Below are 23,337 nucleotides of genomic sequence, written 5' to 3'. Positions count from 1 at the left end.
TTTTGAGACCGAGTCTTGCTCTGTCTCCCAGGCTAGAGTGCAGTGACGTGATCTTGGTTCACTGCAACCTCTGCCTCCCGGGTTCAAGCGATTCTCCTGCCTCAACCTCCCAAGTAACTGGGATTACAGGCGCCCGCCACCACACTTGGCTAATTTTTTTATTTTTAGTAGAGACGGGATTTTGCCACATTGGCCAGGCTGGTCTTGAACTCCTGACCTCAGGTGATCTGCCTGCCTCGGCCTCCCAAAGTGCTGGGATTTCAGGTATGAGCCACTATGCCCAGCCTGTAACTTCCATTTCAACTCTCAGTGACCTCCATCATGTGTGACCCACCAATCTGACCTGTTGCTGGCTCTTTTGAGATACACTTACCTGTTTAACCAGAGAGAGAGAGTTTTAGAACTGCTGGTGAATGACAGGCTATATTAGTACATTCTGGGTTCTAAGGCTGTCTTAATCTCCTTCCAGTCCTATGGGTAGATGTAAAGAGCATGTGCGGTAGACATTATAACTGACCAAAATTTGATTTTTTAAAAATCTAGCTGTAGGAACTGAAAGTTTAAAAGGGATTGAATACCAAGGAGTGGGATGAGGAAAGAGAAAGGCAAATAGAACATTGTTTGCTAGTTTCTTTAGCATCCTTCTAGAAAAAGGTTTTTTTGTTTGTTTGTTCTGTTTTGTTTTCAAGACAGATCTCACTCTATCACCCAGGCTGGAATGCAGTGGCACAGTCTTGGCTCACTGCAGCCTTGACCGATTAGGCTCAAGCAATCTGTCTCAGCCTCCCAAGTAGCTGGGACTACAGGTGCTTGCTGTCATGCCCAGCTAATTATTTTTTGGTATGTTTTTGTGGAGATAGGGTCTCACTATATTGCCCAAACTGGTCTGGAACTCCTGACCTCAAGCAATCCTCCTGCCTTGGCCTCCCAAAGTGCTGGGATTACAGGAGTGAGTAATAGTAATTGTGAAATAGTCCACAACCAGAAGGAAAGAAAGTAGCTATCTTCAAGTGATGTATTTCCCTAGCATGCCATGGCTTTGCTTTTAAAAACAAAACAAAACAAACCTCTTTACAGAGGTCACCTTCCTCTGCCCAAGACAGTTTTTCAGGGAGTAATTACTGCTTTGTTCTGAACTCACTTGAAGAATTGTCTATGGTGCAGACTTGTGCTTTGGGTTGCTTGCCTAATTTCTTCCAATTGGAAGCAGCAGGCTTAGCCACACTTCTGCTGTTAAACACTGAAATATGGGCTGGACGTGTTGGCTCACGCCTGTAATCCCAACACTTTGGGAGGCCGAGGCAAGTGGATCATGATGTCAGGAGTTCGAGACCAGCCTGACCAACATGGTGAAACCCCGTCTCTACTAAAAATACAAAAATTAGCCGTGCGTGGTGGCGCGCGCCTGTAATCCCAGCTACTCTCGAGGCTGAGGCAAGAGAATCACTTGAACCCAGGAGGCGGAGGTTGCAGTGAGCCAAGACCACACCACTGCACTCCAGCCTGGGCCACAGAGCGAGACGCCGTCTCAAAAAAAAAAAAAAAAAAACTTAAATATTTGGTATTAAGCCAATGGAATGTAAAATGTTCCTGTACCTTCCTCCCACCCTAGTCTTGGCACTGTGATTCCTCTGAGGGAAATCTGTACTGGTTTCGAAAGCATCAACACTGAACCATTTTTTCCTCTGAGAAGCCTGACATAAAGGTAACACCTTAGCTGCCCTCATGATGGCAGTGGTCTGTGGCAGTCCAAGCCCCCTGTAAAGATCACAGGTGCTCCTGATCCCACGGCGTCTCCTGGCCCATGTTTCCAGTGTAGGCAGGCGGTGGTATTCAGCACCGCCTCTTTCTGCCCTCTCCTGTTGCTGGCCCATGTGCAGGGGATTCTGTGTGGATTTGTTCATTTATCAGCTCCTGGGCTTGTGATGCCTACTTCTTCAAGTCTGAGTTACAGTCCCCACATAGAAAGTTGTTGCTCTTTAATGAGCCAAGTTAAAGGCAGTGACCTACATTTGTTATGCCTTGGACTGGTGGTAAGATTGAACATATATAGAAAAGCTAAAAAACAATTTTCTCAGTTTTCTTTTCAGGTTGAAGCTAAATAAAATGAATGTTAGTAACTAGAACTCTAATTTCTTGTAATTGGGAAAAAAGAAACCATTCTAGCCAGAGGAAGAAAAAGACAATTCCCTGGCAATTCTTTTCAGAAAGCTGTGCCTCTTTGCCATTCATATCCTGAGATCTAAATCTGGTGTTAAAAGGATTCCTCGCTTGTTCCTTTTCTCCCCAAAGGTTCTAAATCAAACGGAGGATCACCGCCAGAGGGTTCTGCAGGCGGCTGCTAAGAACATCCGTGTCTGGTTCATCAAAGTTCGGAAGATGAAGGCCATCTACCACACCCTGAACCTGTGCAACATAGATGTGACTCAGAAATGCTTGATTGCAGAGGTCTGGTGCCCCGTCACCGACCTTGACTCCATCCAGTTTGCACTCAGAAGGGGCACGGTGAGTCCCCAAAGCTAGCAACGCAGCTCGTGGCCAGGAAGAGAGGTTCCCATCAGTAGTAACATTAATGTCATTTTTGGCCGGGCGCGGTGGCTCATGCCTGTAATCCCAGCACTTTGGGAGGCCAAGGCGGGCAGATCACAAGGTCAAGAGATCAAGACCATCTTGGCTAACACGAAAAATACAAAAAATTAGCTAGGCGTGGTGGTGGGTGCCTGTAGTCCCAGCTACTGAGCTACTGAGCTACTGCCCAGCTACTGAGGCAGGAGAATGGAGTGAATCTGGGAGGCGGAGCTTGCGGTGAGCCGAGATGGCGCCACTGCAGTCCATCCTGGGCAACAGAGCGAGATTCCGTCTCAAAAGAGAAAATAAATAGTAGCATTAATGTCATTTTTATGACATTTCACCTTCGGAGTTCTTTAATATATTTGTCTTTTAACTTGACAGCACATTTCATACATAGTCTAGCATATCATATATATAGCATAGCATAGCATATCTTTATTTTGCATATGCGGAGACTGCAGTTCAGAGAGCTGAAATAATTTGGTCATAATGCCCATAATTCTTCAGGGTTGCTCATGGCCAGGGCATCAGTTTCCTGATGACTTCTCTATATATGACTGCTTCTGTTTAGTAGTTAATTAGAACAACTACTGTATCCACAGAACTGCTCTAAGTGCCTGGAGAAGTGCAGAGATGTACAAAACATGCCCTCAAGTATCTTACAGTTTATTAGGAGAGTTCCGACTATGGAGTTGGAAAAAGCTATAAGAAGGTGGCAATTGATCAGGTCTTTGAAGAATGATAAGATGTTGGTAAGACTGCTGAATGAAGAGAAGAGGACAAAGGCAGGAAGTATAGTTAGACCGTGTATATTTGGGCACAAACAGGATTTACAATGGGTTAGCTGAAGAGGAGAAGTACCTGTCTGCGTCAGGTAGTTTGGAACCTAATTGTGAAAGGTTCTTAAATAATAGCTTAGAAGATTTAAATTGTATTCCAGAGGGAGTTGAGAGACATTAGAAGTTCTTTAGGGGTGAAGGAACATGATCAAAGCACTTTGGGTGGTTTTTAAAATTTTTTATTTTGTTTTTGAGACAGGGTCTGGCTTTGTTACCCAGGCTGGAGTATAGTGGTGCCATCTCAGCTCACTGCAGCTTCTGACTCCCAGGCTTAAGCATCCCTCCCACTTCAGACTCCCAGTAGCTAGGACTGCAGACGCCCACCATCATACCTGCCTAATTTTTTGTATTTTTTGTAGAGACAGGATTTTACCATGTTGCCCAGGCTGATCTCAAATTCCTGGGCTCGAGTGATCTGCCTTCTTTGGCTTTCCAAAGTGTTGGGGCCAGGCGTGGTAACTCACGCCTGTTATCCCAGCACTTTGGGAGGCTGAGGCGGGTGCATCACTTGAGGTCAGGAGTTTGAGACTAGCCTGGCCAACATGGCGAAACCCCGTCTCTACTAAAAATACAAAAAAGTTAGCCGGGTATAGTGGTGGGCGCCTGTGATCCCAGCTACTCAGGAGGCTGAGGCAGGAGAACCACTTGAACCCAGGAGACAAAGGTTGCAGTGAGCTGAGAGCACGCCACTGCACTCCAGCCTGCACAACACAGTGTGACTGTCTCAAAAAAAAAGTGAGTCACCATGCCTGGTGGATCAGTTTTCTTTTTTGGAGAAGGAGTTTTGCTCTCGTCGCCCAGGCTGGAGTGCAGTGGCACGATCACAGCTCACTGCAACCTCCACCTCCCTGGTTCAAGTGATTCTGCTGCCTCAGCCTCCTGAGTAGCTGGGATTACAGGCGTGCGCCACCACACCCAACTAACTTTTTGTATTTTTAGTTGAGACGGGGTTTCATCATGTTGGCCAGGCTGGTTCGAACTCCTGACCTCAGGTGATCCACCCGCCTCAGCCTCCCAAAGTACAGGGATTACAGGTGTGAGCCACTGCTTCTGGCTCAAAGCAGTTTTAAAAGAGTAATCTGCTGATAGTATCTAGGTTGAATTGAAGGGTGAAGAGATTCTGTAGGTACGGGTTCCGTTAGGAGGTTATTGTAGACATAGAATAGTAAATGATAAGAATCCCCAGGTAGGACTTGACAATGGGAAAAAAAAATGACGAATTGTGAGATGTTCTGCAGGAAAAATCAGTAGGGATACCTGGTTCCTAGCAAGGTGCAGGAGAAATACAAGGAGAAAGATTTAAACATCTTTTTGAGGCATCAAAGCTGAGTGACCAGGATAATTAGGGTTCCAATGATGGAAGTAAATGTTCAGCAAGAGAAGCTTATTGATTGGGGAGAGATGGTAAGTTCAGTTCCAGTCACATTGAGGTCCTTGTGGAAATGTCAAGCAGACAAGGGGACAAAGCTAAGGAAAATGGGAGTCATGAGAATGGAAGGGAATGAGACCTCCAAGAGGAGGTCATAGAGAGAAAAAAAAGTTTGGGGGCCTGCAATGCTATCAGGTAGGCAGAGCAGAAACCACCAGCAAAGAGAGAAAAAGAATGGTTAGCGAGCAGGAGAACTCCTAAGGAAGAAAGATTTTCACCAAAGATCTCCAATGTTAGGGGTGTGCATTGGGGAGAGAAGCTCTTTGGTCAGGAGCCAGTCACTTTGCATAAGCATGCTCAGCCAGACTGCAAGGGATCAGGAAGTTAAGAGAAGGTAGTGAAGAAGGAGAGCCAGAGAACATACTTTGCTTTCTCCATGAAAGGGGGAGAACAACTTTCATAAAAAGGCAGATATAGAGGCAGTTCTACATTTTCTTTGGTGACGTATTTTAAAGTTAAATTTTTTTCACATTGAGGATGTATTTCATAGGATCTAATAGAAATCTTCCATTGTAAATGTTATACCTTGTCCCAGTTTTCCCAAAGGCTGGGAAAGATAATCTAGTTTTATTTTATTTTATTTTATTTTATTTTTTGAGACGGAGTTGTTCGCAAACTGGGGTCAGGTTGGCCTGGAATCTCAGCTCACTTGCAAGCTCGCCCCTTTAGGGTTCACGCCATTCTCCTGGCCTCAGCCTCCCGAGTTAGCTGGGACTATAGGCGCCCGCCACCTCGCCGGCTAGTTTTTGTATTTTAGTAGAAGATGGGGGTTTTCACCGGGTAGCCAGGAAAGGGTCTCGATCTTCCTGCCTTGTGGGATCCCCCGCCATCTCGGCCTCCCAAAGTGCCTTGGGATTACAGGCTTTGAGCCACCGCCGCCCGGCTCTCTAAGTTTATTTTTATTTATTAATTTATTTTATTATTATATTTTATTTATATTTATTTTTATTTGTTTTATTTATTTTATTTATTTTTTGAGATGGAAGGGTCTCCGCCTCTGTCCACCAGGCTGGAGTTGCAGTGGCCCCAAGATCACTTCACCTGCAAGCTCCTCCTGGGTTTACGCCCAAATTCTTCCTTGCCTCAGCCTCCGAGGTGCTGGGGAACTACAGCGCCCAGCCACACCTCGCCCGGCCTAGCCTTTTGTATTTTTATAGTAGAGACGGGGTTTCACCGTTGGTTACCCAGGATGGAATTCTCCGACTCCCTGACCTCGTGGATCCGCTCTCCGGTCCAAAGTGGCCGGGAATACTAGGCCTGACCACCGTGCGGCTTATTTATTTATTTTTTTTGAGACGGAGTCTTGCCTTCTGTCGCCCAGGCTTGGGAGTGGCAGTGGGCCGGATCTCCAGCCTTACTGCAAGGCTTCCGCCCTTCCCGGGTTCAACGCTATTCTTCCTGCCTTCAGCTCACCGGGTAGCCCTGGACTAAGCGCCGCCCACCTTCGCCCAGCTAGTTTTTTGTAGTTTAAGTTAGAGACCTGGGTTTTTCCACCGGTAGCCAGGGAGGTGATCCTCCTGAAATCGTTGATCCCACCGTCTCGGCCTCCCCAAAGTGCTGGGATTACAGGCTTGAGCCCACTTGCTGCGCCCGGCCTATTTTATTTTTTCATTAGTTTTATTGTGATATAATTTACACAAAAGAAAATACATATATTTTACGTGTACCATTTGATGAGTTTTGAGAAATACACACCTGTGTAACCACCACCACCACAATTAGGAGGATAACCTAATTTTGATAAATGTGCTCATGTTTTTCAGGAACACAGTGGTTCCACTGTACCTTCCATTTTGAACAGGATGCAGACAAACCAGACTCCCCCAACCTATAACAAAACCAACAAGTTTACCTATGGCTTTCAGAACATAGTAGACGCTTATGGAATTGGAACTTACCGAGAGATAAATCCAGGTAAAAGAAAGCTTGTTATCTTTTTACTCTGGAGTTTTTTGTTTGTTTGTTTGGTTTGTTTTGAGACAGGGTCTCCCTCTGTCACCCAGGCTAGGGTGCAGCAGCACGATTGTAGTTCACTGCAGCCTCAAACTCCTGACCTCAAGAGATCCTCCCAACTCAGCCTCCTGCATAGGTAGGACCACAGGCACACACCACCACACCTGGCTAATTTTTTATTTTATGATTGTTTTTTGAGACTGGGTCTCATTCTGTTGCCCAGGCTGTGGTGCAGTGGTGCAATCACGGCTCACAGCAGCCTCAACCTCCTGGGCTCAAGGGATTCTCGCGCCTGAACCTCTGGAGTAGCTGAGACTACAGGCATGTGTCACCATGCCTGGCTAATTTTAAAATTTTTTTTAGAGATGGGTTTCGCTATGTTGCCCAGGCTGATAATTTTTAATTTTTTTTAGAGATGGGGTTTTGTTATGTTGCCCAAGCTAGTCTTGGACTCCTGGGCTCAAGCATGCCTTCTCCTTCAGCCTCCCAAAGTGCTGGGATTACAGGTGTGACCCACTATGCCTGGCCTTTTTGTTAGTTGTTTCTTCTAATGCCTCACTTTAAATGCTGTTGAACAACTGAATTAAAATTAAAGATGTTAATCCTAGCACTTCTTTTTAAATTTTTATTCTATTTTTTATTTTTTTTGAGACAGAGTCTCATTCTGTCGCCCAGGCTGGAGTGCAGTGGCACGATCTCGGCTCACTGCAAGCTTCACCTCCCAGGTTCTCACCATTCTCCTGCCTCAGCCTCCTGAGTTGCTGGGACTACAGGCGCCCGCCACCTCCCCCGGCTAGTTTTTTTGTATTTTTTTTTTTTTCGGTGAGGTGGAGATTTACTCTTGTTGCCCAGGCTGGAGCGCAATGGCACGATCTCAGCTCACCACAGCCTCTGCCTCCCAGGTGCAAGCAGTTCTCCTGCCTCAGCCTCCCAAGTAGCTGGGATTACAGGCATGTACCACCACTCCCAGCTAATTTTGTATTTTTGTTGAGATGGGATTTTACCATGTTGCCCAGGCTTATCTCGAACTCCTGACCTCAGGTGATCCGCCTGCCTCTGCCTTCCAAAGTGCTGGGATTACAAGCGTGAGCCACTGCGCCTAGCCATTTTTTTGTATTTTTAGTAGAGACGGGGTTTCACCATGTTAGCTAGGGTGGTCTCGATCTCCTGACCTCGTTATCTGCCTGCCTTGGCCTCCCAAAGTGCTGGGATTGCAGGCATGAGCCACCGCACCCGGCCAATCCTAGCACTTTTAGAGGCCGAGATAGGAAGATTGCTTGAGCCCAGGATTTCAACATCAGCCTGAGCAATATAATGAGATCCCATCTCTATTAAAAAATAAATAAACATGTTGACACTTCAGCTCTTGTGTACTTCCTTTGCAGAGGTGCTCATTCTGGCAGGGCATGGTGGCTCACACCTGTAATCCCAGCACTTTGGGAGGCTGAGGCATGTGGATCACATGAGGTCAGGAGTTTGAGACCAGCCTGGCCAACATGGTGAAACCCCACCTCCACTAAAAATACAAAAATTAGCTGGACGTGGTGGCGCGCACCTGTAGTCCCAGCTACTTGGAAGACTGAGGCATGAGAATCACTTGAACCCAGGAGGTGGAGGTTGCAGTGAACTGACATCATGCTGCTGCATTCCAGCTTGGGTGACAGAGCAAGACTGTCTCAAAAAAAAAAAAAGTGCCTATTTGATGTAAGGAGCAGGTTTACTGTCAGGTAGCGTTCCTTTAAGAGTTCATCAGCTGGGCTGGGTGCGGTGGCTCACACCTGTAATCCCAGCACTTTGGGAGTCTGAGGCAGGTGGATCACCTGAAGTCGGGAGTTCAAGACCAGCCTGACCAACATGGAGAAACCCCGTCTCTACTAAAATTACAAAATCAGCCAGGCATGGTGGCTCATGCCTGTAATCTCAGCTACTCGGGAGGCTGAGGCAGGAGAATCACTTGAACCTGGGAGGTGGAGGTTGCCGTGAACCAATATTGCATTATTGCACTCCAGCCTGGGCAGCAAGAGTGAAGCTCTGTCTCAGAAAAAAAAAAAAAAAAAGAGTTCATTGGCTGGGTGCGGTGGTTCATGCCTGTAATCCCAGCACATTGGGAGGACAAGGTGGGAGGATCACTTGAGGTCAGGAGTTCAAGACCAGCCTGGCCAATAGGTGACACCCTATCTCTACTAAAAATACAAAAAAATTAGCCCGGCCTGGTGGTGCGTGCCTGTAATCCCAGCTACTCAGGAGGCTGAGACAGGAGAATTGCTCGAACCCAGGAGACAGAAGTTATAGTGAGCCAAAATTGTGCCACTGCACTCCAGCCTGAGTGACAGAGTGAGACTCTGTCTCGAAAAAAAAGAAAAGTTCATGAGACTGGATTCTTTCATGTGCCCTCACAACCCTAAAACACCTGGACTTCTCTAGCAAATGATTTGCAGGAACTGCTTTAACTGCTTTAAGCAAAATGTTTCTCCTAAGATGTCTGATATTTTTAAATGGCTTTGTTGTTTTTTGTTTTTTTTGTTTTTTGGCTTCCCTGTTCCAAGGTTAGACAGAAAAAATGTAGCAAGTATTGGCCATTTTAGGCACAACACAGATTTCTCCTATATTTGGAGAGTTCTCCTATATTTGGAGAGTTAAATCAAGAGTGTGAGGATTCATTTTCAGTTGGAGCCGTATGCAAGAACTGCTTTGCTCTGGACTTTCTCCGTCTGTACGTTATCTGATATTTAGCTTTATATCGCTGGGACATAGTTGCTGCACAAAGAGAAGACAGCTGGCCTGCCCTGGGAGCAGGGTCCCATGAGTTACAAGAGAATCAAAGAACAAACCAATGTTGTCAGGGTTACACCTTCATTTCCTCTGTTTTTCTTTGTTTAAAATATTATCAGAGCTGCTAGGCACAGTGCCTCATGCCTGTAATCTCGGATACTCAGGAGGTTGAGGTGGAAGGATTGCTCAAGGCCAGGAGTTCAGGACTAGCTTGGGCAAAATAGTGAGATTCCATCTAAAAAACAAATCCTTTAAGTTATCAGTAATTAAAAAAAAAATTGACTGGGCATGGTGGCACATACTTGTAGTTCCAACTGTTTGGGCAGCTGAGGTGGGAGGATAACTTGAGTCTAGGGGTTGCAGGCTGCAGTGAACTGTGATGGCACCACTGCACTCCAGCCCGGGTGGCAGAGCAAGAACCCATCTCTCCTTAGAAAAAGTTATCAGTAGCTCAAATTTCATTAGCTACTTTATGAAGGTGTGTTGATTCTGCCATGAAAGATTTTCTCTGAGAGTCCTATCTGTCTGGCAGCTGGGGAATAAGTCACCTTATATTGATCTTAAGAGTATGGAAGGCTGAGCACGGTGGCTCACGCCTGTAATCCCAGCACTTGGGAGGCTGAGGCAGGGGGATCACTTGAGGTCAGAGTTGGAAAAGAATGTGGTATTTGTGGAATTGCTATGGTTTAATGTACTTTGTATTTTTCTTTTTTTGGTTTCTTTATAGCTCCGTATACTATTATCACGTTCCCTTTTCTATTTGCTGTGATGTTTGGAGACTTTGGTCATGGCATTTTAATGACCCTTTTTGCTGTGTGGATGGTACTGAGGGAGAGCCGGATCCTTTCCCAGAAGAATGAGAATGAGGTAATGTTTATGTTACATCTGCATTGAACTGAAATTTTATAATTTCCCAAGCATTCATTATGAAAATCATGATGTGGAAGTCTTTTATCCATGAATTTATCAAAAGGAAGTAGAGAAGTTATGTTCATTTTCACACCAAAGAGGACATGTGCTAGCTGGAAGTGATAGTGTGTGCCTGTAGTCCCAGCTACTTGGAGGCTGAGGCAGGAGAATCACTTGAGCCTAGGAATTCGAGACCACCCTAGGCAACATAGTGAGACCTTATCTCTAAAAAAAATAAAAATTATTTAGGTTGGTGCAAAAGTTATTGCGGTTTTGGCCGCCAAAAGAAATGGCCAAAACCACAATAACTTTTATACCAACCTAATAAAAACATAGAGGCCACATCCTGTGAAAGTGACTGTCTCATTAGCATTGTATTTTGGTTTTTACTTCAAGCTCTCTGAATCAGAATGGGGTAAAGTAGCACCGGAGAAAGGGGCAGGTATATTCTGAATAACATTGTCACAATGTGAGCTGCAGTGAGTACATTCTCATTACTTCTTTCTTCTGGTTCCCAGATGTTTAGCACTGTGTTCAGTGGTCGATACATTATTTTATTGATGGGTGTGTTCTCCATGTACACTGGCCTCATCTACAATGATTGCTTTTCCAAGTCTCTTAATATCTTTGGGTCATCCTGGAGTGTACGGCCGATGTTTACTTATAATTGGACGTAAGTTGGAGAAGAAGCTAAAATTCAAAGCTTATTCATTTCATGTTCAGCCCTGATTTTTAAGACAAATGGTAAACTGACACTTCTTTAGGAAGTAGTGACAGTGTCTCCTCATTCATGCTCCACACTGTGAGGTGCTTTGTGATTTGTTCAGCAAGTATCCAGGAACTAAGACTAGAAATGATTTTTTTTGGAAACTAAAAGCAGATTCCCTAGTTCCCTACTTGATTGTGTGTTTGTGTGTTTAATTTTTCTTTTTGTCATTTTGGATCCTTCAATCTCAGCTGCTAGTCTCTCCTCTTTATTTTTTCCCCTCCCATTTTATTGAAAAGACAAGATAGCTATAGCAATTTATTTTGGGGTCAGTTTCTGTTGTTGCCCTCTCTTGTTCAAAAATAAGTGTGACTTTTTCCCTGTCATGGTAGTGAAGAGACGCTTCGGGGGAACCCTGTTCTGCAGCTGAACCCAGCCCTCCCTGGAGTGTTCGGTGGACCATACCCTTTTGGCATTGATCCAGTAAGAGGACTTCCTTCCTATATACTAACCTCAAATTTTTTAACAGTAACCTGGAAGCAAGAGAATTAAAGTGAAGATAAATAGTTGTGTGGGCTTTCGCTGGGCACGGTGGCTCGTGCCTGTAATCCCAGCACTTTGGGAGGCCGAGGAGGTTGGATCACCTGAGGTCAGGAGTTCGAGACCAGTCTGGCCAACATGGTGAAACCCTGTCTCTACGAAAAATACAAATATTAGCTGGACGTGGTGGTGCGTGCCTGTAGTCCCAGCTACCCGGGAGACTGAGGCAGGAGAATCTCCTGAACCTGGGAGGCGGAGGTTGCAGTGAGCAAGCTGCACTGCAGCCCGTGTGACAGAGCAAGACTCCATCTCAAAACAAACAAACAAACAAACAAAAATAGTTATGTGGGTTTTCGTTGACATGTTTTTGGGAAACCTTGATGTATGTATTTGGAGGACTTCTAAGCCATAAGAGACCCAAGTGCCTTGAGGAGACACATACTTTTCCCTGGCACTGCTTATTTCCAATTTGGTTAATAATATAAACTCTGGGAAGACTGATTTTCAAGACTGCTTCCCATTTCTTAATTTATTTCTGCTTACTTAGTTTGGTTTTTTATTTTTAGCAGATATTTTAACAAAGCAGAAAGAGATTTTTCCTGTGGATTTTAGACTTGCATTCTTATTTTACAAACTTACACAAACTTATCCCAGAATTAATTTTTTTTTTCAAATGCTTAGGCAAATTAAGTATGATCAAATCTTTTTTATTGTGTGCTGTAAAAACGGAGTGGTGGCAAGAATGTAATACAGGGCATCTGGCTGCTGAGGAAAAGAGAAAAATAATACAGGTGGGCAAGGTGGCTAATGCCTGTAATCCCAGCACTTGGGGACACAGAGTCGGGTGGATCACTTGAGGTCAGGAGTTCAAGACCAGCCTGGTCAACATGGTGAAACCCCATCTCTACTAAAAATACAGAAATTAGCTGGGCATGGTGGCATGCACCTGTAGTCCCAGCTACAGGAGGCTGAGGCAGGAAAATTGCTTGCACCCGGGAGGAGGAGGTTGCAGTCAGCCCAGATCGTGCCACTGCACTCCAGCCTGGGGGATATAGCAAGACTCCATGTCAAAAAAATAGATGGAATGACAACACCATAGGGCTACAATCAGCAAAACATAGACTGTGGGAAAATATATAAGATAAACGACCCAATTTCTTCAAAAAATATTTTGTAAGGAATAAAAAAGGAAAGATGGAAGGAGAACCTATAATTTAGAGACTCAAGAGATATATCTACAATCATAATGTATAGGCTGGGCACAGTGGTTTATGCCTGTAATCCCAGCACTTTGGGAGGCTGAGGCGGGCAGATGACTTCAGGAATTCCAGACCAACCCAGGCAACATAGCGAAACCCCATCTCTACTAAAAGTATAAAAATTGGCCGGTGTGTTGGTGCATGCCTGTAGGCCTAGTCACTCGGGAGGCTGAGGCAGGAGAATAACTTGAACCTGGGAGGCAGAGGTTGCAGGGAGCTGAGATCGCACCACTGCACTCTGGCCTGGGTAACAGAGTGAGACCGTGTCTCAAAAAAAAAAAAATGTATAGACCTTATCTAGACCTTGCTTTGAATAAATGAATTTAAAAAAAACAAAAAAGGTTTGGACACAATCAGAGAAATTTGAATATTGACTATATATTTTATGATATTAAAGAATCATTGTTGACTGGGCATGGTGGCTCATGCCTGTAATCCCAGCACTTTGGGAGGCCAAGGCAGGTAGATCACGAGGTCAGAAGTTCAAGACCTGCTTGGCCAAGATGGTGAGACCCCGTCTCTACTAAAAATACAAAAAAAATTAGCCGGGCATGTTGGCGAGCACCTGTAATCCCAGCTACTCAGCAAGCTGAGGCAGAGAATTGCTTGAACCCAGGAGGCAGAGGTTGCAGTGAGCCAAGATCGCGCCACTGCACTCCAGCCTGGGCGACAGAGCAAGACTCCATCTCAAAGAAAAAAAAAAAAAGAAATCATCGTTAGTGCATTTAGGTGTGATGACAATCTTGTGGTCATGTTTTAAAAATAAGTCCCGGCCAGGTACAGTGGCTCACGCCTGTAATCTCAGCAATTTGGGAGACCAAGGCCGGCGGATCATGAGGTCAGGAGATCAAGACCTTCCTGGCTAACATGGTGAAAACCCCACCTCTCAGTGGGCCGAGATTTCGCCACTGCCCTCCAGCCTGGGCGACAGAGCAAGAGTTCATCTCAAAAAAAAAAAAAAGCCTTACTGAACAGGCACAGTGACTTAAGCCTATAATCCAACCAATTTGGGAGGCCGAGGCAGGCCTCAGGCCAGACCTGAGATCAGGAGTTTGAGACCAGCCTGGCCAACATGGTGAAACCCCATCTGTACTAAAAATACAAAATTAACTGGGCATGGTGGCCTGTGCCTGTAATCCCAGCTACCTGGGAGGCTGAGGCAGGAGTATTGCTTGAAATCGGGAGGTGGAAATTGCAGTGAGCTGAGATCGTGAACACCGCACTCCATCCTGGGCAAAAAGAGCGAAATTCCATCTCAATAAATAAATAAATAGATAAGTCTTTTCCTTTTAGACATCCACACTGAAATATTTATGGGTAAAATGACATGATATCTGGACTTGATTTTATAGTAATATGGAGATGAGTGAGTGGCAGTAATCTTGTTTCACGAGTCCATAAGGTGATATTAATTTTTGAAGCATTCTCCTTAGAAGCAAGGTTAAAAAAAAATTTGTTGAAGCAGAGTGATAGGTGCATGGGGGTTTGTTATACCATCCTGTCTGCTTAAGTATCTGTTTAGAATTTTCCATAATAAATAATATTGACTAATAAATAAAAATTGTTGACCGGGCGCAGTGGCTCATGCCTGTAATCCCAGCACTTTGGGAGGCCTAGGCGGGTGGATCATGAGGTCAGGAGATCGAGACCATCCTGGCTAACACAGTGAAACCCCATCTCTACTAAAAATACAAAAAAATAGCTGGGCATGGTGGCGGGTGCCTGTAGTCCTAGCTACTCGGGAGGTTGAGGCAGCAGAATCACTTTAACCTGGGAGGCGGAGGTTGCAGTGAGTCAAGATTGCGCCACTGCACTCCAGCCTGGGCAACAGAGCGAGACTCTGTCTCAAAATAAATAAATAAATAAATAAATAAATAAATATTGTTTTTTTAAACAGAGGAATATTTTTCCCTTTGAGAATTCTTTATAATACCTATTTGTTTTCTTGGGTTATGACAGATTTGGAACATTGCTACCAATAAACTGACCTTCTTGAACTCCTTTAAGATGAAGATGTCTGTTATCCTTGGTATCATCCATATGCTGTTTGGAGTCAGCCTGAGCCTGTTCAACCATATGTGAGTTGTTCCATTTCTGTCATAAGAATGTGCATAGTTTAGAGAATGCTTTTGCCTAAAGAAACCATGACATCTTTGGGGAGGGATTAATAACTCAGAACCTCATTCTACATTATAGAAGTGCTTTTCTAAAAATTTAATGGTGTGGCTAGGCACGGTGGATCATGCCTGTAATCCCAGTACTTTGGGAGGCCAAGGCGGGTGGATCACCTGAGGTCAGGAGTTCGAAACCAGTCTGACCAACGTGGTGAGACCCCGTCTCTACTAAAAATACAAAAATCAGCTGGGTATGGTGGCACGCGCCTGTAATCCCAGCTACTCGGGAAGCTGAGGCAGGAGAATCGCTTGAACCTGGGAGGCAGAGGTTGCAGTGAACCAAGATGGTACCACTGCACTCCAGCCTGGGCGACAGAGCAAGATTCTGCCTCAAAAACAAAACAAAACAAAACAAAAACTTCATGGCCTGGCCAGGTGCAGTGGCTTATACTTGTAATACCAGCACTTTGGGAAGATGAGGCGGGCAGATCACTTGAGGTCAGGAGTTCAAGACCAGCCTGGCCAACATAGTGAAACTCCGTCTCTACTAAAAACACAAAAAATTAGCCAGGTGTGGTGGCAGGCACCTGTAATCCCAGCTACTCTGGTGGCTGAGGCAGGAGAATTGCTTGAACCCAGGAGGCAGAGGTTGCAGTGAACCAAGATAACACCACTGCACTCCAGCCTGGGTGACAGAGCAAGACTCCGTCTCAAAAAAAAAAGAAATTTTTTTTCATGGTCTTAAATGAGGCTTAATGTTAGTCCTTTAACAATTTGCTGTTCCAGTAAAGATCCTTGAAAAAAACTTGAGCAATTTTCATCAAAGTAAGTGAGCTCTCTTTTTTTCCTTGATGTGCAACTCATAAAATTATTAACTGTGAACTAGGCATGGCGGCTCACACCTGTAATGCCAGCACTTTGGGAGCCCAAGGCAGGCGGATCGCTTGAGCCCAGGAGTTCAAGACAAGCCTGGGTAACACGACAAGAGACCCCATCTCTACAAAAAAAAAAAAAAAGTTATGAACTGTGGTCTCAAAATGTACTAGATTTTTCCATTCTCTTTCTCATGGAGAGAATGGTGGGGATGGTATTGGAGCCGTTCAAGGTTCAGAAGTTTGAGGCCGGTCACAATGGCTCACAACTGTCATCCTGCACTTTGGGAGGCCAAGGTGGGCAGATCACCTGAGGTCAGGAGTTTGAGACCAGTCTGGGCAACATGGCAAAACCCCATCTCTATAAAAAATGTAAAAATTAGCTGGGTGTGGTGGCACATGCCTATAGTCCCAGCTACTCGGGAGGCTGAGGTAAGAGGATCACCTAAGCCTAGGGAGGTTGAGACTGCGGTAGCCAAGATTACACCACTGTACTCTGGGCTAGGTGGCAGAGTGAGACCCTGTCTCAAAAAAGAAGAAAAAGCAACAGCAAAACAAAACCAAGGTTCAGAAGTTTGACCGTGATAGTTAATCCTACATTGTCTCTGTTGCCTCCAGCTTCTGGTTGCTGCTGCTTTTTTTTTTTTTTTTTTTTTTTTTGAGAAGGAGTCTCGCTCTGTCACCCAGGCTGGAGTGCAGTGGCCAGATCTCAGCTCACTGCAACCTCCGCCTCCCGGGTTTATGCCATTCTCCTGCCTCAGCCTCCCGAGTAGCTGGGACTACAGGCGCCCGCCACCTCGCCCGGCTAGTTTTTTGTATTTTTTTAGTAGAGACGGGGTTTCACCGTGTTAGCCAGGATGGTCTCGATCTCCTGACCTCGTGATCCGCCTGCCTCGGCCTCCCAAAGTGCTGGGATTACAGGCTTGAGCCACCGCGCCCGGCTAGTTGCTGCTGCTTAAAGTGATAAAGACAGAGTTGAGGAGGTATAAAATAGAAAAATCTAGTGAATACTCCATTCAGTGTAGGAGTGGCCCTAGGCCTATTTACCCTTAACATTTTTTTCTCTCTCCTTTTTAGCTATTTCAAGAAGCCCCTGAATATCTACTTTGGATTTATTCCTGAAATAATCTTTATGACCTCTTTGTTTGGCTATTTGGTTATCCTTATTTTTTACAAGTGGACGGCCTATGATGCTCATACATCTGAGAATGCACCAAGCCTTCTGATCCATTTCATAAACATGTTCCTCTTTTCCTACCCAGAGTCTGGTTATTCAATGTTGTATTCTGGACAGGTACGTCAACCCAGAGGCGGGCTGTCTGAGATGATTATCCTTGATCAGGAAGCCAGATGTTTCTCTGACCCCAAAAAATTTATAACTGCCCTTCTATGGGACAATTCTAGGGCTTTGCCACAAAATGTGCTAATTATTTTGAGAAACTGGATAGTGTTATTCATAGATTAGTAAGAAAGTACTGTTGGGGGAAATTTGTGCCAGACTTGGAAACTGCGTATGTGATCAGTAGACCTTTATATGATATACCTTGTCCTTCTTCTTACTCTGCAGAAAGGAATTCAGTGTTTCCTGGTAGTGGTTGCGCTACTGTGTGTACCTTGGATGCTGCTGTTTAAACCACTGGTCCTTCGCCGTCAGTATCTGAGGCGAAAGCATTTGGTAGGTGTATTTCTATTGCTAAAAGTTACTAGACTTTTCTTTTGTTCAAGATTAAGGCAATTCCCCAGTGGATATAATTAATTGTGCACAAATCTGTATATCTGTATACTCTTTTTTTTTTTATACGGAGTCTCGCTCTGTCGCCCAGGCTGGGGTGCATTGGTACGATCTCGGCTCACTGTAACCTCCACCTCCCAGATTCAAGCAATTCTCTTGCCTCAGCCTCCTGTGTAGCTGGGATTATAGGTGTACACTACCACACCTGGCTAATTTTTGTAGTTTTAGCAGAGACAGGGTTTCACCATATTAGCCAGGCTGGTTTCCAACTCCTGACATCGTGATCCACCCACCTCAGCCTCCCAAAGTGCTGGGATTACAGGTGTGAGCCACTGTGCACAGCCACAAATCTGTATACTCTTACAACGCATTTGTGGCCTGGTGCGTTGCCTCACGGCTGTGATCCCAGCACTTTTAGCACTTTGGGAGGCCAAGGTGGGTGGATCACTTGAGGTCAGGAGCTTGAGACGAGCCTGGCCAACATGGTGAAACACTGTCTTTACTAAAAATACAAAAATTAGCCAGGCGTGCTGGTGCGAGCCTGTAGTCCCAGCTACTTGGGAGGCTGAGGTGGAAGGATCACTTGAACCTGGGAGGCGGACGTTGCAGTCAGCTGAGATTGTGCCACTGTACTCCAGCATGGGGACAGAGTGAGACTCTGTCTCAAAAACAAAAAAACAACAACCAAACAAAACGCATTTGTGTTATGTCCCAGCATGAGCACTGAGCCTGCCAGGTCAGAGAAACGTTTCTGCTGCTCAAGACATCTGGATTCAGCTTTGAGTAGCTGGGGTAGAGAAAAGTCACAAATTTTTACCTTTTCTGGTCATGCTTTGCTCACGCTGCACTCAGGAAAATGTAGGCCTGTGCCTGTCTAGATGTAGCATCAGCCAAAGCCAAGCAAGGCTGCAAGAGCTGCAGACGGGTGAACTTACTCATGTGGTTTGCCTGAGCAACCACAGGACTGACATTGAGACATTTTCCTTTCAAATGAGACTGTGATACTTTCACTGACCAAAACATCCGGGAAAAAAGTTTGGTTTAAAGCACGTTGATTTTTTTTCTTTTTAAAAAGCAGCATACGTATATATGTTTACTTAATGTCTGTGTGTATATGAATTCTACACACACACACACACACACACACACAGAGTTAAATTTGCTAGATGTTCAGTATCGTGCGTAATTTCTGGGTATCCAATAGCACTTTCTTTACACTGCCTGAGAAACCCCAAACGATCTTGTTGCATGACTCTTAAACGGCGGTTAGATGATGACTCCTGTTGGAGAGCAGCTGAGTTACAAGACCCTCCTTCTCCCTTTTCTGACCATCTTCATCCTTCCATGTACCTTCCATTCGTCTCCCCCTTCACTCCCTCCCTCTTTTGTTTTCTCTCCCCTCCCTCTTTTCTTCCATTCACTATCAGGAAGGGCAACCTGTGGAGGCCCCAGTCAGCCCAAACCTGAGCCAACAGGGAGTAGAGGCAGCAGCGGCTGCAACAGTGAGTGAATGAAAACCAACAAACTATCACATTTCATTTAAAGAGGTGGCAAACAGTGCAGCAGAATTCTTTTTAATTAAATTGAGAGCATGGGACATGAGTGCTCTTGGGAAATATGTCCTTGTTACTCATTGAGATGATAACAGAAGTTCCACCTCTTAAGGATAGATTCTGGCATCATCTTTAGTATTGGTCTACTAAGTTTCTATTCAAATATGTAAGTACAGGCATGTCCATAGTAACAAAGTGGCTGTTGTACCCTCACTGAGTCCCATCATCTTAATCCAAGATGGCAGCTCTTGGACTCACCCACTTTCATGTCTGTATTTTGTGACCATGTATTGGATGATTTTTCAGCGTGGCAGCAAGAATATCTCTGATTCTTGAATTGATTTCCCTGCACTTTAGAGTTCTACTTTAGAGTGATGCTTGGACATTTGATCTTTTTTAGTAGTAACTTAACTTCTTTTTTAAAAGTGAAAGTTTATACATGTTTAGTATTTTGTGAGAAACTGAGAAGATCTCACATGTCCTCAGCTGTTCCAGTGAGACCTCCACCCTCCGATGTGTTGTGTTTACTGTCATCTGGTGTCATAACCAAAGTGATCTGTCTTGATCCTTCCCTCTTCTGATACTAATTCAAGATTCAGTAACAGCACTTTGAATATTTGTCCTCAAAAACATCTTTTAACCAAAGTCTTACAATGCACAAATATATTAGCCCAATATGTTCTAAGTTATGAATGAATCTATAAGATTGTAAAAGTCTCACCGGTAGTGATTACCCATTACTTCTATGTGCTAGAAGTATATACTTCTTTAAATAAAATGAAAGATTTAGATGGATAACCATTTCCTTCATTAAGTGTTTCTGATTATTTTAAACTTGGAAAACTTCTTATGGTCATCCTTCTGGAACTAGTCTAAAAGGGCTGACATTCTGGGTCAGAAAAAATTTTAATCTTGCTGCTTAAAATATATTTTCAAGTAGGGACTTCCCCGTGAGAAATTTTAAAAACCTTTAGAACACATACTACCTATTGTCGATGTCCTTAACACATACTCTTCTTTCTGCTGGTCTTAGCATATATAAGATATGCTTCTGACAAGATCTTAATGCTTTTAAGTCTGGCAACCTCTTCTGTGATCAATTCTAAGTTAAAAGTTCCCCATCTGGAAACCAGCACATTCACAGGGTCTTCTTACCCCACTGGTTCTTTAGCCAAACATCTGTTCCTGGAGAGCAGCCTGAAGGCATCAGGATGATCATTCTACAAGAAAGCCTCTGGATTTTTGACCCCAGAGGGCTGAGGATATGAACAGTGATCTGATTTTGTTCTGTTCTTTGTCCCCTTGGTTGTCTGTGAGTGATATATCGTAGTTTAATTTTTCTTTCCTTTTTTCTGCTGACATGTGTCTTTCATCCCCCTTCCTGTAACTCTCATTCCTGTGTTCTGAAGAGATCCTTGTTAGTGTCTGGCTGGGAGATGTAACCTATCTGCCCCTCAGTTTATTTGCTAGTTGGAGAAAGCTTCAGAAATGGCTTTCTACTTTGGGAGCCTTGAACCTTGAAGCCTTCCTCCTATACCCTATAACCCAGCCTGGGATATGCAGGAGCCCCTCCTGTGCCCTCTGTTGCATCTTCAGTCCACCTTCTGAGGGTTGCCAAGTGGAATATGTGCATGATCTGGAGGTGTCCAGGCTCTGGTGGCCCACAAGTCTGACTGCACTTCAGAGGCACCTGGTAGACTCCGAATTTGTTTCTTAGGGTATTAAAACAAATAAGTGGAAGAAGAAATAAAAGTGGCCCATAATTTCATGGTCCTGACAATCCCCTACTGACATAAAAAAATAAAGGAATATGTGCACTTGGCTAGAGAATGCATATAGTGCTAAGAAGAAAACCACCTGCCCCCACTGTAGTCCTCCTCTTCCAGGGGCATTGTTAACAGGTAGGGGCCTTGCCTCTGATAGATATCTGCCTGTCTTCTGTTGATAGGTGTGTATGTGCTCTATGCATGTAGAGAAAGACACATGAGGAATTGTGTTTTAAACTGTGGCACTCTTCTGCCTCTCGATTTATTATGTTTTTTAAAAGTTAGTGTATCTTGAAGATTGTTTCATAGTGATAATCACTTTTTTTTTTTCTGAGATGAAGTCTCGCTCTGTCACTCAGGCTGGAGTGCAATGGCACAATCTCACCCCACTGCAACCTCCACCTCCTGGGTTCAAGCAGTTCTCCTGCCTCAGCCTCCTGAGTAGCTAGGATTACAGGCATGCACCACCATGCCTGGCTAATTTTTGTTTGTTTGTTTGTTTTTTTGAGGTAGAGTCTTGCCCTGTCCCCCACGCTAAGAGTGCAGTGGCACAATCTCGGCTCACTACAACCTCTGCCTCCCTGGTTCAAGCAATACTCCTGCCTCAACTTCCCAAGTAGCTGGGATTACAGGCACCTGTCACATCGCCTGGCTAACTTTTGTATTTTTAGTAGAGACGGGTTTCACCATGTTGGCCAGGCTGGTCTTGAACTCCTGACCTCGTGATCCACCTGCCTCAGCCTCCCAAAGTGCTGGGATTACAGGCATGAGCCTCCGCGCCTGGCCTAATTTTTGAATTTTTAGTAGAGACGGGGTTTCACCATGTTGGCCAGGCTGGTCTCGATCTCCTGACCTTGTGATCTGCCCAACATGGCCTCCCAAAGTGCTGGGATTACAGGTGTGAGCCACTGTGCCTGGCTGACTATCGCTCTTTTTTATGGTTGCCTAGCTTTCCGTAGGATATTCCACTGGATATGCCAAAGTCCTCTCTTTGATGGATGTGTTGGTTGCTCCCAATTCTTTGCTATCACAAACAGCAATGCAGGGAACATCCTTGTCCATGTGTCTTTTTTTTTTTTTTTTTTTTTTGAGACACAGTCTCACTCTGTTGCCCAAGATGGAGTGCAGGGGCGCGATCTCAGCTCACTGCAACCACCACCTCCTGGGTTTCTGCTATTCTCCTGCCTCAGCCTGCAGAGTAGCTGGGATTACAGACGCCTACCTCCATGCCCAACTAATTTTTGTATTTTTAGTAGAGACGATGTTTTGCCATGTTGGCCAGGCTGGTCATGAACTTTTGACCTCAGGTTATCTGCCTGACTCAGCCTCTCAAAATGCTAGGATTATAGGCATGAGCCACCACGCCGAGCCCCTTGTCCATATACCTTGCCAAAGTTTTGCAAGCCTAGATGTTCCAGCAGTGGGATTGCTGAATCTCAAAGAGTTCATGCATTTAAAATTTTGATAAACCCTTCACAATGATTATACAATTTGTACTTGGGAACATATTTTTTAAATACAGATTTATTGGGTGCCACCCCAGAACTACTAAATTTATAATTTCTGGGAGTAGTATTTGAGAATTTCTATTTAAAATGCAGCTTTTGGGGTGATTCTAATGCAGCTAGTTCTCTGACCAGCATGTTAAGGACCACTGCTAGAGTAGGAGGGAGGATTTGTGCAAACACTTAGGTCTGAGCTGGGCATTAAACTGTGACAAGAGCCATGGCAAAAAATGCACACCAGGAGGTAGAGCTGAGGATGAGGAGCACAGGGCAACTGCGCAGGCCACCTGCACACTGCTCATGCTGCTGCCTGAAGACCAGATTGCAGGAGATCCACCCTTGAGCTCTTGCCTTGTTTGGCCCACTGGACAGAAACCATCTGAAGTGAATCTGGGGCTGTTGTTTAAATTCCTTTTCATGCTGTGGCAGGTTAGCACTAATTGGGATCTGTGAGACTTAACTCATTTCTGCCTGGTTTTTGTTCCCAAAGTCTTTTTTGCTTTGGGTTTGGAAAAACTCAAGTTTTTTCAAATCAAGTTGACTTTATAATTGTGCTTTTGGAGACCCTACCAAAGACTGTGCCTGTGAACTCAGAAGAAGCAAATGCCCCATCAGTGTCTGCCCATGTGCCTGTGGAAGAATTATTTTAACATTCCAGAGCCCTCCACTGAAGACAAGGAGCCCCCTCCTCATCTTTGTAAGCTCAGCACTCTCTAGCCACAAGTGAATATACATTAAGCTTTTTTTTCCTTCTCTGACCTTGGAAGTTCTTTGTTCCTGAGCAGAGACATGGTACATTTCTGGAAGAGGTTGCTGG

The 23,337-nt window shown here is 44.7% G+C and overlaps 1 protein-coding gene across 1 annotated transcript in view; it reads left to right on the top strand.

Moving 5' to 3' along the window:
* The window catches only part of ATP6V0A1 (ATPase H+ transporting V0 subunit a1), a 68,897-nt gene that overhangs the window by 29,662 nt on the left and 15,898 nt on the right, over nucleotides 1-23,337 (top strand). The window contains exons 8-16 of the mRNA XM_017856575.1: nucleotides 1,881-1,941; nucleotides 2,208-2,505; nucleotides 6,603-6,753; nucleotides 10,292-10,431; nucleotides 10,992-11,146; nucleotides 11,572-11,662; nucleotides 14,938-15,056; nucleotides 17,042-17,258; nucleotides 17,532-17,639. Coding sequence (XP_017712064.1) covers nucleotides 1,881-1,941; nucleotides 2,208-2,505; nucleotides 6,603-6,753; nucleotides 10,292-10,431; nucleotides 10,992-11,146; nucleotides 11,572-11,662; nucleotides 14,938-15,056; nucleotides 17,042-17,258; nucleotides 17,532-17,639 — 1,340 coding nt within the window. The remainder of the gene's footprint in view (nucleotides 1-1,880; nucleotides 1,942-2,207; nucleotides 2,506-6,602; nucleotides 6,754-10,291; nucleotides 10,432-10,991; nucleotides 11,147-11,571; nucleotides 11,663-14,937; nucleotides 15,057-17,041; nucleotides 17,259-17,531; nucleotides 17,640-23,337) is intronic.

The sequence above is a fragment of the Rhinopithecus bieti genome, unplaced genomic scaffold (assembly GCF_001698545.2).
Source record: "Rhinopithecus bieti isolate Rb0 unplaced genomic scaffold, ASM169854v2 scaffold_44695, whole genome shotgun sequence".
Classification (NCBI taxonomy): Eukaryota; Metazoa; Chordata; class Mammalia; order Primates; family Cercopithecidae; genus Rhinopithecus; species Rhinopithecus bieti.
The sequence above is the reverse complement of the archived record's forward strand: the minus strand, read 5'-3'. Positions and strand labels throughout refer to the sequence as shown.